Consider the following 19,450-nt stretch of genomic DNA (forward strand, 5'->3'; position numbering starts at 1 on the left):
ATGACCTTGACAAATTGGAGAATTTGGTCTGAAATCAACAAGATGAAATTCAATAAAGACAAAAGCAAAGTACTACACTTAGGAAGGAAAAATCAAATGTACAAATACAAAATGGGGAATAACTGGCTAGGGGGTAGCACTGCGGAAAAGGACTTGGGGCTTATACTGGATAACAACTTGACTGTAAATCAGCAATGTGATGAGTTGTGGAAAAGGCTCATATCATTCTGGGGTGTGTTAACAAGAATGTCGTGCTCTACCTGGCACAGGTGAGGCCTGAGCTAGAGCACTGTGTCCAGTTCTGGGTGCCATGTTTAGGAAAAATGTGGGCAAATTGCAGAGAATCCAGAGGAAAGTAACAAAAATGATAAAAGATTTAAAAAACCTGACCTATGAGGAAAGGTTAAAAACACAGGGCATGTCTAGTCTTGAGAAAAGAAGACTGAGGGGGGACTTGATAATAGTCTTCAAATTCGTTAAGTGTTTTATTAGAGAGGCTATGATCAATTGTCCTCCATGTCCACTGAAGGTAGGACAAGAAGTAATGGGCTTAATATGCAGCAAGAGAGAGAGAGTCAGGTAAGATATTAGGAAAACTTTCTAACTATAAATTAAGCTCTGGAATAGGCTTCCAAGAGAGGTTGTAGAATCCTCTTAATTGGAAGTTTTTAAGAACAGGTTGGACAAACACCTGTCAGGGATGGTCTAGGTTTACTAGACCATTTAGTACAGGGGCCTGGGCTTGATAACCTCAAGGTAGCTTCCAGTCCTAAACATTTCTATGATTCTATACTCTTCCATAAACAAGCTCACTGTGATGAACAAAATACTAAGCGTAGTCTTATTGAAACAGCATATTGTGCACAGACTACTTATTACCCTGTGATTTGGGAAATACACTTGTTCGTGTAATTCAGGATGTGATAACTAAAATAAAAAACTATTTTAAAGTTTGTTGATACATAACAAAATTTACTTCTTTTCCAGAGACCTGGAAACTATAGAGATTCCAAATATAAATTCAAGAATGTTTCAGCCACTGAGGAATCTTTCCTACATGTACATATGGATAATAGCAGACATCATGGTGACATTTCTTTACCATATAAGAATGTACAAAGTAGCTCTGATTATTAAGCCTTTCCATATTATTAAATACTAAAATATTTGTCACAATGGAGTCTTGTTTCTGCAAAAACAAATTAAGTATATCATTTTATACAAATAAAATAAAGAAAAATACATTTTCTCCATGTAATTCATATTTCCATAGGGCATCACTCCTCTCTTCCCCACACAGTAACCTCTTTTATGACATGGGGTGGTGGGGATATCTGCCTGATTACTTGGAGTTACGCATACTTCTGGGAAGCAGAATAGCTCTTCAAGTGCTTAATATCATAAGAGAGGTAGAGTTACCCAGAAGTTTACTGTATGCAAAGAGTACATATATTTTGGTTGGGGGAAGAGCTGTATATGTTTGTGCAGACAGTAATATGTGTTTCACGTGACTATTTTCCTCTACTGTCATGTCTCAGTAGCTTCACAACATGTCCTAGCTTATAGTACTATTGGATGCCTCTGAACCACAAAACACTTCCTCCCTCCCCCCCCGCCCCGGTTTTTAAGGCAGAGGACACCCCCAGTGCTGGGAGGGCAGGTGGCACTGCCCCAGTCTCCCCAGCCCCGGAGCACTGGGAGGGTGGGCAACATGGCACCAGCCTGAGCCGTGGATACTGCACAGGGGGAGTGGAGCAGCAGTGAGTGGAAAGCAGGATGGGGCACGTACTGTGGCCACGCTGCCTGCCCTACTGGTGCGGGGAGGACTGGGGCTGCACCTCCTGGCGCTCTGGGGCTGGGAAGGCTGTGGCCACAGTACCCACTCTTCTGGGCCTGGGGGCGCTAGCCTGGGTCAGGAGCCAGCGGTCGGGGGGCTCTGGACTCTGGCAGCGGGGCACGGAAGGGGCAGGGCCTCAGGTGGAAGGGCGTGGCTGGGGGCTAGCCTCCCGCAGCCAGTGGTTCACGCACCACCCATGTATATTTCCTTCGGTAAATATATGTCAGTTGGGGCTGTCAAGTGATTAAAAAAATTAATCATGATTAAAAGCACAATTAAAAAAATCAATCGCAATATTAAACAATAAGAGAATACCATTTATTTATATATTTTGGATGTTTTCTACATTTTCAAATATATTGATTTCAATTACAACACAGAATACAAAGTGTACAATGCTCACGTTATATATGATTACAAATATTTGCACTGTAAAAAACAAAAGAAATAGCATATTTCAATTCACCTAATACAAGTACTGTAGTGTAATCTCTTTATAATGAAACATCCAAAAATATTTAATACATTTCAATTGGTATTCTATTGTTTAACAGTACGATTAATTGCGATTAATTTTTTTAATCACAGTTAATTTTTTTGAGTTAATCGTGTGAGTTAACTGCGATTAATCAACAGTCCTAATGTCAATAGTTTTAAACTTACTACTATTTTTACTATAGATTGGGAATGAACTTTTCCCCACACACCCCTTCTGCAGACATGGGCCTTCCTCAGAAACCACATTCCATCTGGCCTAAGAAGTCAGAATTGTCAGAAACTCAGTAACATACATGAGACCCAGTCTGCTGAGGGCCTTAAATGTCAGCTATCAACTTACAGTCAGTCCACACACCAGCAGTCTGTTAATGCAGAAAGCAAAGTAGTGCCCTGGCAAAATCTTTTCTGCCAAGACATTGTAACAGATCTGCATCTTTGTCAACCCAGTATGAAGAAAAGTAAGGCAGCAGAATTGGATTAGTGCAGAGGGATGCATTAGGGTCACAAGTTCAAAGTAGCCACATTCTCAAAACAAAACCACCTTTGAGCTGAGCTGACAAAAAGACCTCTAATATCAGCCATAGATCAAGGGCTACACCTTGGCTGCATGTTACACTGACTAATGCAAAATGCTATTCACATTACACCTCCTACTTAAACAATAGGCATAATTTTGGTTGTTAGAATTTCCTCTGTTTCACTTCTTTATGTGTAATTGCATATCTAATACATAACTGTGACTTTGACCTGTGCTTGAACAGCAATTTTATATGTTCATTTCTTTGCTTTCAGCTATTTCAAAAAGTTTTGTATTGTTCCTATGCACTCCACGTGCAAATATGCACACCATTAACAGATGTTAATCATCATTTGAGAACCTCTTGGCTAATAATGTTCTTCGAGTATTTGTCTGGGTCACAGCTTGTGTTACCTGTTTTGGAAATCCTTTTGTCATTGGAATGAGTTCATTTATCAGAGCTGAAAACAAGAAGCACACCACGTCTATCAAAATGTTGTGTTGTAAGTATATATTAGTGGTATTATTTTTAAATCAAACTGACAGACCATTGTACTATGTATATTCGAGTATTCAACCATTTACGTTATAGATAAAAATATAAGCAATGCATTAACTTCAGAATATTAGTAAACTTTGCTATTTTTGTCCCATTTTCCAATATTCTAAATATAAGCAGAAAGTTGCTTTTAACTCTTAAATTCAAATGGTCAAAATGTATAAGAAGAGTCTATGCAGCCTAATTGTTTCACTTTATTAAGTTTACTGTTAATTCTACATCCAGGAAAACAGAAAGGTTAACCAGTGCTGGACTGGCTATTGCATGCATTTTGTGATGTGCCATGCCATCTTATTCTTCTCAGTTTTGTCACCAGCAGCTAGTAAACTCCACTGTGGTTTATGAATTCCATGTTTCGTAATTATAAATTATATTGACTCCAAATTAATGTACCATATTTTGTCTAACAATAATTTTGGAATTAAGAGCCTGCATTTGAACAATATTAACACAGGGCCAAATTTAGATCTGCTATAAACAAGTGCAACTTCCTTAAAGTCAATTTATACTGGCTTCAGTTTATAAAATGAGTGTGTGATGCTTCCCCCTTCTATCCCATAGAGAGGATATGGAATCTGATACTACTTTCAGGATAAGAGAATTCTCCCTTGGCTCAAGTAGTACTAGCTTGTAGTTCCATCTCCCTATCTGTATGTGATTGTCAAATGAGAGGTGTTGGTTACCTGCAGTTCATAGATTTACCATGGTGCCATGACCCAGTATTAGAATCATAGAATATCAGGGTTGGAAGGGACTCCAGAAGGTCATCTAGTCCAACCCCCTGCTCAAAGCAGGACCAATTCCCAGTTAAATCATCCCAGCCAGGGCTTTGTCAAGCCTGACCTTAAAAACCTCTAAGGAAGGAGATTCTACCACCTCCCTAGGTAACGCATTCCAGTGTTTCACCACCCTCTTAGTGAAAAAGTTTTTCCTAATATCCAATCTAAACCTCCCCCACTGCAACTTGAGACCATTACTCCTCGTTCTGTCATCTGCTACCATTGAGAACAGTCTAGAGCCATCCTCTTTGGAACCCCCTTTCAGGTAGTTGAAAGCAGCTATCAAAGCCCCCCTCATTCTTCTCTTCTGCAGGCTAAACAATCCCAGCTCCCTCAGCCTCTCCTCATAAGTCATGTGTTCCAGTCCCCTAATCATTTTTGTTGCCCTTCGCTGGACTCTCTCCAATTTATCCACATCCTTCTTGAAGTGTGGGGCCCAAAACTGGACACAGTACTCCAGATGAGGCCTCACCAATGTCGAATAGAGGGGAACGATCACGTCCCTCGATCTGCTCGCTATGCCCCTACTTATACATCCCAAAATGCCATTGGCCTTCTTGGCAACAAGGGCACACTGCTGACTCATATCCAGCTTCTCGTCCACTGTCACCCCTAGGTCCTTTTCCGCAGAACTGCTGCCTAGCCATTCGGTCCCTAGTCTGTAGCTGTGCATTGGGTTCTTCCGTCCTAAGTGCAGGACCCTGCACTTATCCTTATTGAACCTCATCAGATTCCTTTTGGCCCAATCTTCCAATTGGTCTAGGTCCTTCTGTATCCTATCCCTCCCCTCCAGCGTATCTACCACTCCTCCCAGTTTAGTATCATCCGCAAATTTGCTGAGAGTGCAATCCACACCATCCTCCAGATCATTTATGAAGATTATTGAATAAAACCGGCCCCAGGACCGACCCTTGGGGCACTCCACTTGATACCGGCTGCCAACTAGACATGGAGCCATTGATCACTACCCGTTGAGCCTGACAATCTAGCCAGCTTTCTACCCACCTTATAGTGCATTCATCCAGCCCATACTTCCTTAACTTGGTGACAAGAATACTATGGGAGACCGTGTCAAAAGCTTTGCTAAAGTCAAGAAACAATACATCCACTGCTTTCCCTTCATCCACAGAACCAGTAATCTCATCATAAAAGGCGATTAGATTAGTCAGGCATGACCTTCCCTTGGTGAATCCATGCTGGCTGTTCCTGATCACTTTCCTCTCATGCAAGTGCTTCAGGATTGATTCTTTGAGGACCTGCTCCATGATTTTTCCAGGGACTGAGGTGAGGCTGACTGGCCTGTAGTTCCCAGGATCTTCCTTCTTCCCTTTTTTAAAGATTGGCACTACATTAGCCTTTTCCCAGTCATCCGGGACTTCCCCGGTTCGCCACGAGTTTTCAAAGATAATGGCCAGTGGCTCTGCAATCACAGCCGCCAATTCCTTCAGCACTCTCGGATGCAACTCGTCCGGCCCCATGGACTTGTGCACGTCCAGCTTTTCTAAATAGTCCCTAACCACCTCTATCTCCACAGAGGGCTGGCCATCTCTTCTGCATTTTGTGATGCCCAGCGCAGCAGTCTGGGAGCTGACCTTGTTAGTGAAAACAGAGGCAAAAAAAGCATTGAGTACATTAGCTTTTTCCACATCCTCTGTCACTAGGTTGCCTCCCTCATTCAGTAAGGGGCCCACACATTCCTTGGCTTTCTTCTTGTTGCCAACATACCTGAAGAAACCCTTCTTGTTACTCTTGACATCTCTGGCTAGCTGCAGCTCCAGGTGCGATTTGGCCCTCCTGATAACATTCCTACATGCCCGAGCAATATTTTTATACTCTTCCCTGGTCATATGTCCAACCTTCCACTTCTTGTAAGCTTCTTTTTTATGTTTAAGATCCGCTAGGATTTCACCATTAAGCCAAGCTGGTCGCCTGCCATATTTACTATTCTTTCGACTCATCGGGATGGTTTGTCCCTGTAACCTCAACAGGGATTCCTTGAAATACAGCCAGCTCTCCTGGACTCCTTTCCCCTTCAAGTTAGTCCCCCAGGGGATCCTGGCCATCCGTTCCCTGAGGGAGTCGAAGTCTGCTTTCCTGAAGTCCAGGGTCCGTATCCTGCTGCTTACCTTTCTTCCCTGCGTCAGGATCCTGAACTCAACCAACTCATGGTCACTGCCTCCCAGATTCCCATCCACTTTTGCTTCCCCCACTAATTCTACCCGATTTGTGAGCAGCAGGTCAAGAAAAGCGCCCCCCCCCAGTTGGCTCCTCTAGCACTTGCGCCAGGAAATTGTCCCCTACGCTTTCCAAAAACTTCCTGGATTGTCTATGCACCGCTGTATTGCTCTCCCAGCAGATATCAGGAAAATTAAAGTCACCCATGAGAATCAGGGCATGCGATCTAGTAGCTTCCGTGAGCTGCCGGAAGAAAGCCTCATCCACCTCATCCCCCTGGTCCGGTGGTCTATAGCAGACTCCCACCACTACATCACTCTTGTTGCACACACTTCTAAACTTAATCCAGAGACACTCAGGTTTATCTGCAGTTTCGTACCGGAGCTCTGAGCAGTCATACTGCTCCCTTACATACAGTGCTACTCCCCCACCTTTTCTGCTCTGCCTGTCCTTCCTGAACAGTTTATAACCATCCATGACAGTACTCCAGTCATGTGAGTTATCCCACCAAGTCTCTGTTATTCCGATCACGTCATAGTTCCTTGACATCACCAGTATTCATGGCATGATCTCAGCCAGTTCCATCAAATTCATTCTGATGCCACAAACCCTGGGTCAAATTACATTACTGCATATATCAGCCAGGATCTGGCCAATTCTAAGAACATTTTTAGTATATAAATCTTTAAATGTAATTACTCTTTTTAATAAATTGTGAAAATTTCTTTTTAAGTAGGTGCTGATTGTCTGATGGGTGTGTACTTGTTCTCCATTGGAGTCTCTGACATTAAATATTGTGGACAATATAAAAACTATGTTGTACTGTGGATGGAGGGCTTACCATGTCATAACATGGGTTTCCTGGACATGTTTTCTACAGAGGTCTCTGTCTTGTTGACATATCTGACTTTGGAAAAATATTTAGTAATTGTCTTTCCCTTCAGTAATATCCCACCAGGAAAGCATCAGACAATAATAATCCTTGTATCCATATGGTTTATTGGATTTGTAATAGCAATAATTCCATTTTGGGATGAGGATTTTTTTGGAAAGTATTATGGAAAAAATGGAGTTTGTTTCCCACTTTATTCTGATCAAACAGAAGAAATTGGAGGCAAGGGGTATTCTCTTGGGATTTTTCTTGGTAAGTTTAATATTTTCATACGTCTTTATTATTGTTTCTCTTATTGCAATTCAAAAACTGATTTCCAGACTACAGTAAACTCATGTATAGTAGATATATTTTTACAGTGGTCCCAACGATTGTTCGGCCTGTCTAACTGGCCCTGCATGGGGAACTGGAAGCATTTTCGAAAATGCTACCAAGGAGGTCCTGGATTTTAATCACTTACCTAGCAGCCTAAATTTGGCCTCCAGGACCTCTCCTCTACCTTTCTTCCTAATGTACCCTGACCACCGGCTGCTCCCAACACTGCATATAGGTCTGTCTAGATGCTTCGATAGGTCTGCAATCTTTGCACCTGGCAGACAATTCACCATGCAGTTCCTCCAGTCATCACACATCAAAATATCTATATTTCTAATAATCAAATCCCTCCATTTCTATTACCGGTCTTTTCCTAATAACATGGGGCCCCTCCCCCAGAGAAGTATCCTCAGTATTCCTGCACAATAATGGGGATCCCTCTCCCCAGAGAAAAGGAGTACTTGTGGCACCTTAGAGACTAACCAATTTATTTGAGCATGAGCTTTCGTGAGCTACAGCTCACTTCATCAGATGTTTACCGTGGAAACTGCAGCAGACTTTATATACACACAGAAATCATGAAACAATACCTCCTCCCACCCCAAGTGAGCTGTAGCTCACGAAAGCTCATGCTCAAATAAATTGGTTAGTCTCTAAGGTGCCACAAGTACTCCTTTTCTTTTTGCGAATACAGACTAACACGGCTGTTCCTCTGAAATCTCCCCAGAGAGGTATCCTCAGTGTTCCTCTACAAGAGGATTTTTATCCAAGTCCACTTTACAGTCCACAAGTAGGAGTTGCATGCTTATCGTCTGGCGTGATACGGTGCTAACTCTTGCAACATTTTCTTGTCTGTCTTTATGTGCAGCTCTGCTCCCTGCATGCTATTTTCTGCAAGAGAGGAGCACATGGACCTCGGGGAGGCGGGTTCGATTTCTGTAACCACAGCCTATATTTGTAACATATACATATATTTGTTAATCCATAAGTCCTACTATGGAACAATAAATTTTTTAATAAAGTGGTTCAATGGAAGGACAGAAAATAGTTGTTTATGAGAAGAGTCTAACACAGGAGGCAATTGAGGAGAACAAACAAGGTCTTAATAATGTATTTGCAATGAATTTATTATTGTCAAATTTTAATATCAATAAAATATTTATAGGAAATCATCTTCCAGAAAATAATTTTGATAGCCTCCTATTAAGCACTGAAAACCATATTCACTCCTCCTTGGATTTTTGATACTTTAAAATGGGATCGGGGGAACAATCTAAAATAAACCCCAAAATTTGCAAACAGTGTATGTGGATGGAATAATTTAAACGTGGATCAGCAACCTCTAATTTTTCTTTTTTAATGAGCCAGTCCTACTGTGAATGCAACAAAAATAAAAGTATATCTAAAACCGGTCCTATTTCTGCAACCCTGGTCGTGCAAATAGTCCTTACCCAACAGAGTGGTCCTATGTATCTTAATGGGATGATTTGTATGATTACGGACTGTTCACATAACACTTACTTGAGTCAGTAAAAGTTGCAGGACTGGGACTCTACTGAGTCCCAAGTAAAAATGACTGCAGCTCTGATTCAGCAAAGTATTTATATATGTGCATTGCTCATGCGCTTAAAGTGATCAAATGCAACCCAGTTGCGCTACTGATGTGACTAATGTTACATGCTGCTTTAGAATCTTGCCGAACTGGAGCCTAAAACAAAAATTATCTCTTCATTTGCCTGAGGTTGTACTAAAACCTCCTGGGAAGAGATCAAGATCTCTCAAAAAGGTCATTCTCTCAGTTGCAGGAAAACTGCCTCAAACCGAAATCTTTAAACTGAATAGTTTAGTATAGCAAGAACACAGAAGAGAGCCATCTTCCCTCACCAGCAACTGTTGTGTCCTTTTATATTTACAGCTCATAACATTTTCAGTGAAGAAGGAAGTGCAGTATTCCCAAATCAGTGCTAAGTATAATGGTTTTTTCAGCAGGATGCCTCATCATAGAAGAAAAGGAGGACTTGTGGCACCTTAGAGACTAACCCATTTATTTGAGCATGAGCTTTCGTGAGGTACAGCTCACTTCATCGGATGCATCTTCTACACTTTCCACAGTATGCATCCGATGAAGTGAGCTGTAGCTCACGAAAGCTCATGCTCAAATAAATGGGTTAGTCTCTAAGGTGCCACAAGTCCTCCTTTTCTTTTTGCGAATACAGACTAACACGGCTGCTACTCTGAAACCTGTCGTCATAGAAGATTTCCATTGTTCATAGTTTGGTTCTGTTTTCGAAAAAAGAGGCGAGGCCTTCTTTGCGAGCTCATACCTGCCAAGTGGCATTACCCGAAGCCTTTTTTTTTTCTTTTTTTCTTTCCCCTTTTAACTGAACAGGGGATTGCTACATGAGTTTGACGTAGTCTTTGGAAAGTTTATTGCCCTCGCACTTGTGACTCAGGGGAGGGGAGTGTGATCTTTTGTGTATATATTTTTGTGTATAGTTATTTTTTGCCTGTTTTGCTAAAAGAAAACCTGGGAACACTGACCAAGAGACAAAAATTGGGGATAATTGTGGAATATAAATATTTTGGCAGTGTATGAATGTGGCTTAGGGAATGTGGGGCAGAGGGAAGACAGTGTGCCAAGAGTTTGACTAATGCTCAGTCTTTGACATGGTGGTGTGTATTTCATACTAGAGTTTTTATTTAGTTTTTTTATGGCTGCTTATTCCCAGTTCAGTTTATAGCCTAGCTTGGGAAATGATTCCTCAGATTCTCTGTGTTAATCTTATATGACTGCTATTTTCTGCTATTACACTGCACCGAAGTTATCTGCTTTTGTAATTTGATGATTTGATCTATTATGATCCCTGGTGAGGACGAGGTTGAATGCTGGTTGGGGATACCTGATTTTACTAATTTATAAAATGGAAAGGTTTCAAAAGATTTGGAACATTCATGTTGTGCATCAGTGCAGCTATGTACAGTAAAGGCCCTAAGGCTTTGCCAGCCTGGGCAGAAAACCGTTTTCTGCACCCCATGGAGCAGCAAAACAAAAAAATAAAATGGCCAAGTGGCACAGCGATATGCCGCCCCCTGGAAACTGGTGTTCAGACTGACTCTGCTGCTTGCTGGCCCCTAGAATTGGCCATGGCTATATAATTGGATTATCTTATTATTGTTAGCCATATCCCTGCCCCCACTTCTTTCCCTCCTTTTGTTTGTTACACTCACTTGTGTCTTGTATAAAATTAGATTCTGCACTCTTCACAGAATGGACCATGTCTTCCTATCTGTATACGTGAGGTGGCAGTTTGCAGATGATACAAAATTATTCTAGATCAGAGGTCCCCAAACTGGGGTGCAGCCCCCCCTAGGGGGGCACAGAGGAACGTTCAGGGGGGCACAGCTGGGGCCCGGGTCAGCCTCTATGGGGGGCGGGAAGGGAGCACCACCCAGCTCTGGTCCAACTCCAACTGCCAGCCTCGTACCCAGGGCTCCACTGCCGGCCCCACACCCGCGGCCCCAGCTGCCTGGCCTGCGCTTAGGGATCTGCTCCCCACCACAGCTCCCGCCCCTATGCACAAGGCCCCGGCTGCCAGCCTCAGCCCCTGGCCTCAGCTCTGCTCCCACCTCCACCCCCTCCTGTGGCTCCAGACTCAGCCCCCTTACTCTTGTCTGTGTCTTCCCGTCCTGGAGCCATGGCCCCGCTCCTGTCTCGGGTTGGGGGGCACAGAGAAGGGTAAGTGGGGGCATGAGGTAAAAAGTGTGGGGACCACTGCCCTAGATAGTTAAGTCCAAAGCAGACTGCAAAGTGTTACAAAGGGATCTCACAAAACTGGGTGACTGGGAACAAAATGGCAGATGAAATTCAGTGTTGATAAAGGCAAAGTACAGCACATTGTATGTATAGTTGGGATTATATTTTCCAAAATGATGGGGTCTAAATTAGCTGTTACCACTGAAAAAAGACACCTCGGAGCCATCGTGGATAGTTCTCTGAAAACACCCATTCAATGTGCAGCAGCAGCTGTCAAAAAAGCTAAAAAAATGTGAGAAAGCATTAGGAAAGGGATAGATAATAAGACAGAAAATATCTTAATGCGACTATAAAATATATATGGTACACCCACATCTGGAATACTATGTGCAGTCCTGGTCACCCCATCTCAAAAAAGATACATTAGAATTGGGAAGAGTGCAGAGAAGGGCATCAAAATGAGGAGATTAAAAAGATTGAAACTGTTCAGCTCAGAAAAGAGATGACTAACAGGGGACATGATAGAGGTCCACAAAATCATGAATGGTGTGGAGAAATAGAATACTGAAGTGTTATTTATCCCTTCACATAACACAAAGGGGGTCACCCAGTGGAATTAATAGACAGCCTAACAAAGTGCTTCTTCACACAACACACAGTCAATCTGTGAAACTCATTGCCATGGGACGTTGTGATGGCCAAAAATATAACTGAATTTAAAAAAATCTACAAAAAGAAAAGGAGTACTTGTGGCACCTTAGAGACTAACCAATTTATTTGAGCATAAGCTTTCGTGAGCTACAGCTCACTTCAGCGGATGCATACTGTGGCAAGTACAGAAGACGTTTTTATACACACAAACCATGAAAAATGTCTTGAGTACTTTCCACAGTATGCATCCGCTGAAGTGAGCTGTAGCTCACGAAAGCTCATGCTCAAATAAATTGGTTAGTCTCTAAGGTGCCACAAGTACTCCTTTTCTTTTTGCAAATACAGACTAACACGGCTGTTATTCTGAAAAAAAATCTAGATATGTTCATGGAGGATAGGTCCTTCAATGTCTATTAGCCAAGATTGTCAGGGATGCAACCCCATGCTCTGGTTGTCCCTAAACCTCTGACTGGCAGAAGCTAAGGCTGGATGACTGGGGATGGATCACTCGATCAAGTACCTTGTTCTGTGCATTCCTGCTGAAGCATCTGGCCCTGGCCAGTTGGAAGACAGGATACTGTGCTAGATGGACCATTGGTCTGACTCAGTATATCTATTTTTATGTTCTTATGTTTTTACAAAACCTGCATTGAGTGCACCGGAGGAGCCCTGAAGGCCAGCATTCCAGCAGATTGTACCACTGTGGGCACAGGGGCTCAAGACAATGATATTTTGAGTAGCAATATCCTGAGTTCCTTATTCACCGTCACAAATCTATACACACACCCAACAATAATACATGGCTCATGTTTGCATCTGTAGCTAACCATATGGGGATAAGCTGAATTCCTCTTTATAGGTGCCTTAGCGCAATGTTTAAACATGGTTCTGACCAAACTGTATTATAACACTGTTTGTCAGGGTCAAATGAAATTTGGGCTATAGCTTGTTTTTGAAAAATAGTCTAAACTGATTTTGGCCCCATCCAGACCACCTACCCAGCAAAACTGCGTTATAAGAAGATTAGCAATAATTGGACGAGAATTCTGTTTTTGGTTGCATTGTTGTAAATCCAGAGCAGCCCCCTTTATTGAGAACAGAATTTGGGCCATTGCTAAAAGTCCACTTCTTAAACACCGATATGATGCTAGTGTAGACTGGCTTTTAGAAACAAGTTGCAAATCCTGTTTTGTGTACATTCCTCCTGCAGTAAGTTGTGGTAGGTTTTTGAACAGAGCTGAGGTAGCTGTTCTGGGGCTAGTACAAGTATCAGCTGGTTTTGGCCCTTCCACAGTAACTATGCCATTATTTCAGCAATATGCAGGATTCCCGCAGATACTTTGTGTTCCAGCCTTATTGGAGCATATCTAGTCAGGGGCTCAGACCTCTGGGGAATTCTGGAAGCTATCTGTTTCTATAGTAAGTTACTGCAGAGTCCTTCATTTCACACTATGTAACAGAGGGGAGTACATCTGTACATGTACATAAGACGACTTTGTGACAGCAGAAAATATATAGGACATATTTCTAACAATAAAAAACTATCTGCAATGATGAATATTTATAATAAAGTTAGAAAGGAAGAAAGAATATAAAAATGGTGGGAGACAAGTAAGATATGAGGATATCCCTTTTATAGGATTTGCTGTTTTTGAATCTTCTGTTTTTTCCAACAGGTGTGAACCTACTAGCATTCATCATAATAGTGTTTTCATATGTCAGTATGTTTTATTCCATTCAAAAAACTGCCCTTCAGACATCAGAAGTAAGAAACAACATTCACATGGATGCTGCTGTTGCCAATCAATTTTTTTTATAGTATTCACTGACTCCATCTACTGGATTCCCGTCTTTGTTATAAAAATCCTCTCCCTATACCAGGTGGAAATTCCAGGTAAATCCAGTCAGCTGTTTGAGAATGTGATTTCTTATTTCTTCTTTGGTTAAAGTTTCAAATATTTATACAGGTCTGAACCCTGCAATGCTTGCCCAGTGCTTCTTCAGGCAAAACTCTCATTGACTGGGAGGAGTGGTAGATACGCTGGAGAGTAGGGATAGGATACAGAGGGACCTAGACAAATTGGAGGATTGGGCCAAAAGAAATCTGATGAGGTTCAACAAGGACAAGTGCAGAGTCCTGCACTTAAGACAGAAGAATCCAATGCACCGCTACAGACTAGGGACCGAATGGCTAGGCAGCAGTTCTGCAAAGAAGGACCTAGGGGTGACAGTGGACGAGAAGCTGGATATGAGTCAACAGTGTACCCTTGTTGCCAAGAAGGCCAATGGCATTCTGGGATGTATAAGTAGGGGCATTGCCAGCAGATCAAGGGACGTGATCGTTCCCCTCTCTTCGACACTGGTGAGGCCTCATCTGGAGTACTGTGTCCAGTTTTGGGCCCCACACTACAAGAAGGATGTGGAAAAAATGGAGAGAGTCCAGCGAAGGGCAACAAAAATGATTAGGGGTCTGGAACACATGACTTATGAGGAGAGGCTGAGGGAACTGGGGATGTTAGTCTACGGAAGAGAAGAATGAGGGGGGATTTGATAGCTGCTTTTAACTACCTGAAAGGTGGATCCAAAGAGGATGGATCTAGACTATTCTCAGTGATAGCAGATGACAGGACAAGGAGTAATGGTCTCAAGTTGCAGTGGGGGAGATTTAGGTTGGATATTAGGAAAAACTTTTTCACTAGGAGGGTGGTGAAACACTGGAATGCGTTACCTAGGGAGGTGGTGGAATCCCCTTCCTTATAAGTTTTTAAGGTCAGGCTTGACAAAGCCCTGGCTGGGATGATTTAGTTGGGGATTGGTCCTGCTCTGGGCAGGGGGTTGGACTAGATGACCTCCAGAGGTCCCTTCCAACTCTGATATTCTATGATTCTATGACTTCGGGGGGAGTTTTGTCTGAAGAAGGACCTAAGGATTATGCTGTCAGGATTTAAATATTTGCCAAAACATTTGACTTCATTGTGTTCAGAAATTAGATTCAAACTAAGGCATGCCCCTCTCAAAATGCATGTAAGGAACTGAGCACTCACCTGAATTATACAGTGACAAAGCTCTTGTACTGTGGTGGCTACAAAATCTCACAATACATAAAATAAGTCCAGTTATTTGCCCACTTGGAAAATATAAATATGCTAAGAGACTTTTTCAGCCAATCCGAACTCCAAAGGGGAAACACTGACAGATCCCTAACTATTCAACTACTGATAGATAATGCTTTAATAAAAGCACCTTGCCTTTCCATTATACTTCTAGAAAACTGACATCTCACATTTTGCATAAAAGTCGGGTAAATAGCTTTCACCATGAAGCTAACAAAGGCATTATACAAACACTGCAGACTGTCAGGAAACCTACTGATTGCCTGGAAAAAGATTTGTATCCCAGTAGGAAAAGTGGTTAAACTTGGATGGTTGAAAAGAAATTGTGGCTCTCATATATGTGTTCCAGGTAGCCTATTTCCCCCATGTCTTAGGCCCTAGTTCAGGAAAGCATCCCAATTCAGGACAGCGCTTGAGCACACGTTTAACTTTAAGAGCTAGGTATTGGTATTAGTATTAGCAATGTCTGTAGTTTGATTAAGTCCCATTGAAGTCAATGGAATTTAAGCACATGCTTAAGTACTGTCCTGACTAAAGATGGACTTAAGCACATGTTTAAGTGTTTTCCTAAATCGGGGCTTTATTTCAATAGACAGCCAGTAAATACATGAGAGCGTATTTGGCCATAGCACACAGGTTAACAACCTAGCTTTTGTGAAAATATTTCAGATTTATGCCTTTTTCCCCTCTTCCATTAAAAACCATGCTATGCTTAATAAAGAACCCAATAGAAAGTGTATATTCAAGCCCTTTTCATATAAAAATGATTTTATATTATAGTTCTGAAAAATTCAATACAGCAAAAGGTGTTGAGTTTAAAATACACTACATTGTTGCTTCTATGTACTTCATACCAAAAGAAAACGCTGATTATCTTCTAAAGTTCTGTATTTCATTGTGTTTTTTTCTAGGCACTGTCACTTCCTGGATAGTGATATTTATTCTGCCAATAAACAGTGCCTTGAACCCAATTCTCTACATTCTCACCACCACTTTCTTTAAGGAGAAGTTAAAGCAGTTACTGCAGAAATATCGAAGGAGGTCGGTTTTCAAAAATGACAGCAAAAGCTTGCCTACTTCAATAGTATGGACAGATGATTCCTTAATTCATGCCTCCTCTCTTGGATTAGACTTGGGTTTTTAAACAAATAACTCTTGGGGGCTGAGTAAATAAGTTAATTTACGGTTTCTCAGCAAGAGCATGGGAATTGGAAGTATCAGAATTAGCTATGTTAATCTTTTTGAGATTCATTTTGAAATGTCTTTGTCATTACCATCTTTGTATTCATCTTCCTGTAAGATAAAATGACAGCTGTTGCTTTTATCATTTCAGTTTCATGTAAAGGTTTCAGTGCAAGCACACTGTGGGTTGGGGCTGAAAATAATGAGGCATTTTCATTATTCATCCCACTCCCCATGAAGCCCTAATTCCTGCAGAGACTAAATTGGCTTGGCTTGTCCTTACAGACATTATGTGGTGTGGGGGAAGGGGGAGATGAATTGGAGTAGCCATTAAACTTTACACCCTGAAATGTTTTAGACAGTATTATAAGGTTTGAGGTCATGCAGTAATCCTATTGTCATCAGGAAAATTGGAAGCAGAACTGGTCCAAAACAACAGTGCAGCTGTGACTTTTCAGCACTGACTCTTGAGGTCAAGATTGGGTACAATTCAAAGGGTAATGAGAGGTCGGAACCTGAATTTAAAAAGGCAACCAGTGCATTTAGCAAGTAGCCATCTAAGAGTAGGATTGCCATTGGCTACTTCTGAAGGGATCACCAGATGACAATATGTCCTTTCAAATTTCTACTTCAGTGTACTCCCCTAGAAATGCTAGAAAAGCGATTCATGCCAGTATACTACGGCCGTGAACCAGTGCCAAGCAGGCAAAAATCTGGTGTCACAGCTCATGTAGCTAGGCACCTCTTGTCTCAAGCTACAGTTAATGTTCACTAATCCAGAAGCCACATGGATTTTTTTTTTAATTTGCCAAGTAGTGTCCATCCTTTCACTCACTTCAATTTCTAAAGCATTTCTACAGTGATTTTTGGCAATTATACTTGTAATTCCCAATTATTGTCTCTCTAACATTGAATAGATATAGATGAAGCAGTCTCCAAAACGACTTTGCCTCAGTGATATTGCACTATATGTTGCATGGTGTGGGTCTGGCTAATATGTCTCACCATGGGTCAGATAGGCTGCTGGGCAGAGTGTTCACATACTTCCTATGTGCCAAGTATGTTGTATTTAAAGTCCTATGGGACTTACGTAACATATAGGCTTTGTGCTTGCTCTCTGCACAGAGATTAATTTCCTTTAGCACATAAGGTAACCAATCAATCACACAGGACATCAGAGTGTTATTTTTATTTTTTTTAATAAAGCAGGAGCTAAAAGTAAAATGAAAGTGGGTTAACCTGCCCCTCCCCACTGTTCAAAGATAGAGCTAAGTAGGCTCCATTAGGAGTCTTTTTTGTTTTGTTAAGTGCTCACTAGAACTGAAATCACTTGTGATGGGGACAGCGTTTCTGCCCAGCCTGCTTCAGGTTCCCCCACTAAGAGCTGACAATCACTGAGAGCCAGGTGGAACCTCAAGAGACTGACCTGCAGAGGTCACAATAGAGAGGCAGGTGGCAGCAGAAGGTGACCAACAAACAGCCGGCGAGGGTGAGCAGCGAGCAGGTGGCTGGTGGGGCAGCCAGGAGAGCAATGAGCGGCTGGTGAAGCGGCCAGCGGAATGGTGGCTGGCGGAGTAGCCAGCTAGAGCAAGCGCACAGATGGTGGAGCAAGCCAAATGTTGTCTTCACCAGATGGGAGGTGAACTCACACAGATGCAGTGGATTCCCTGGGTCCACTGACCCTGGGTCCTCACTGACCAAAGACAACCACTGTGCGTGGGGTGTGATAAGGGAGCAGAGAGGGGCACAGAAAAGGAATTTTTGGTTGATGAGGCAGAAGACACTGCCCCACGCACTCTGGGGTGGGTGACCTGCTCACAGTTTTATGATTATGAATCCTGCTTGTGGCATTTTCCCTAATTAATGTCAGGTGACTTCCCTCCTTTCATTAAAAGTTTCTTTTCTACATTCAGACTCTGTGCTTGCGAGTGGAGAAGTATGGCCTCTCAGAGGCGCCCTAGGGGTGGCGTGTAATTTTCCCAGGTTACTGGGTGGGAGCTCGAGCCAGTTCCATGTTGTATTGTTGAAAAGGAATCCCTAGATATTGAACCCAGGCCTGGTTGCTGCAGGCTCCACCAGGCAGAAGGGCTACAACAGCAATGTGGTATATCAACAGGCAAGGGAGACTAAGATCATCCCCACTCTGTCAGGAAGCCATACTTCTATGGGAATGCTGCATTCTGCACCAGATCACACTGGTAGCTCTGCACCTTCCTGATCTTCAGAACACCCCAGCAGGCCAGCTCAGTAGGGATTTTCCAGAAAACCATACATGATCTCTTGAGGACTCAGTTCTGCAGAGCATCTTTTTCAAATGCATTTCTGAAAATAGTTCCCCCCTTTGAGCCCTTAGCAACCTGCTCCCTTTACTACCTGACAAATGAAAACTGCTTTCCTGGTGGCCATTACAATATCTAGAAGGGTAGGGGAGATTCAGGCTCTGATGTCAGGTCCCTTGCATACAGTATTTCACAAGGACAGGATTACTCTTAGACCTCACCCAAAGCTCCTGACCAAGGTATCTCAGAATTCCATATAAATCAGTCCATTCACCTCCTGGTTTTCTTTCCTAAGCCTCATTCTAGCCTGGGTGAAGTGAAGTGTCGCACTAGTCATTGTAAGAGCATTATCATTTTATTTAGATAGAACAAAGTAATTCAGGAGCACATATAGGCTATTCATGGCATTTGCTGACAGGCTCAAGGGACAACCTATATATCCCCTCAGAGGTTATTCAAATAGGTCTCTGACTGCATAAAAACTTGTTTTGAGGTAGCCAGGAGAGATCCCCCTGCCCATAGTACAGCTCATTCCATGAGGGCTCAGGCCACCTCAGATGCCTGTTTGGCTAATAATGCCCATACCTAAAATCTGTAGAGCAGCTACATGGAGCTCAATTCATACACTTACCACTGGCTATTCCCTACTGCAGTTTTCCAGCCCAGATGCTAGCTTTGGTAGAGCAGTCCTGCAGTCATGATTCAAGTAGGACTCCTCATACGCTCTTCCAAGTAGACAACTGCTTGTTAGTCACGAAGTGTAGGATCTGTGTGGACAATCACTCAAAGAAGAAAGAACTCAAAGAGAAAGAACTCAATCACTCAAAGAAGAAAGAAAGAAGAAAGTCACTTTCCTACAGTAAAGGTGGTTCTTTGATATGTGTTGTCCATACAGATTC

The 19,450-nt window shown here is 42.4% G+C and overlaps 1 protein-coding gene across 1 annotated transcript in view; it reads left to right on the forward strand.

The window, feature by feature from the left end:
- The window catches only part of RXFP2 (relaxin family peptide receptor 2), a 32,829-nt gene extending 16,595 nt beyond the window's left edge, over positions 1-16,234 (forward strand). The window contains 8 exon segments of the mRNA XM_073331460.1: positions 988-1,059; positions 3,128-3,141; positions 3,144-3,194; positions 3,197-3,355; positions 7,102-7,509; positions 13,654-13,782; positions 13,785-13,871; positions 16,002-16,234. Coding sequence (XP_073187561.1) covers positions 988-1,059; positions 3,128-3,141; positions 3,144-3,194; positions 3,197-3,355; positions 7,102-7,509; positions 13,654-13,782; positions 13,785-13,871; positions 16,002-16,234 — 1,153 coding nt within the window.
- Positions 16,235-19,450: the final 3,216 nt, after the last annotated feature.

The sequence above is a fragment of the Lepidochelys kempii genome, chromosome 1 (genome assembly GCF_965140265.1).
Source record: "Lepidochelys kempii isolate rLepKem1 chromosome 1, rLepKem1.hap2, whole genome shotgun sequence".
Classification (NCBI taxonomy): Eukaryota; Metazoa; Chordata; order Testudines; family Cheloniidae; genus Lepidochelys; species Lepidochelys kempii.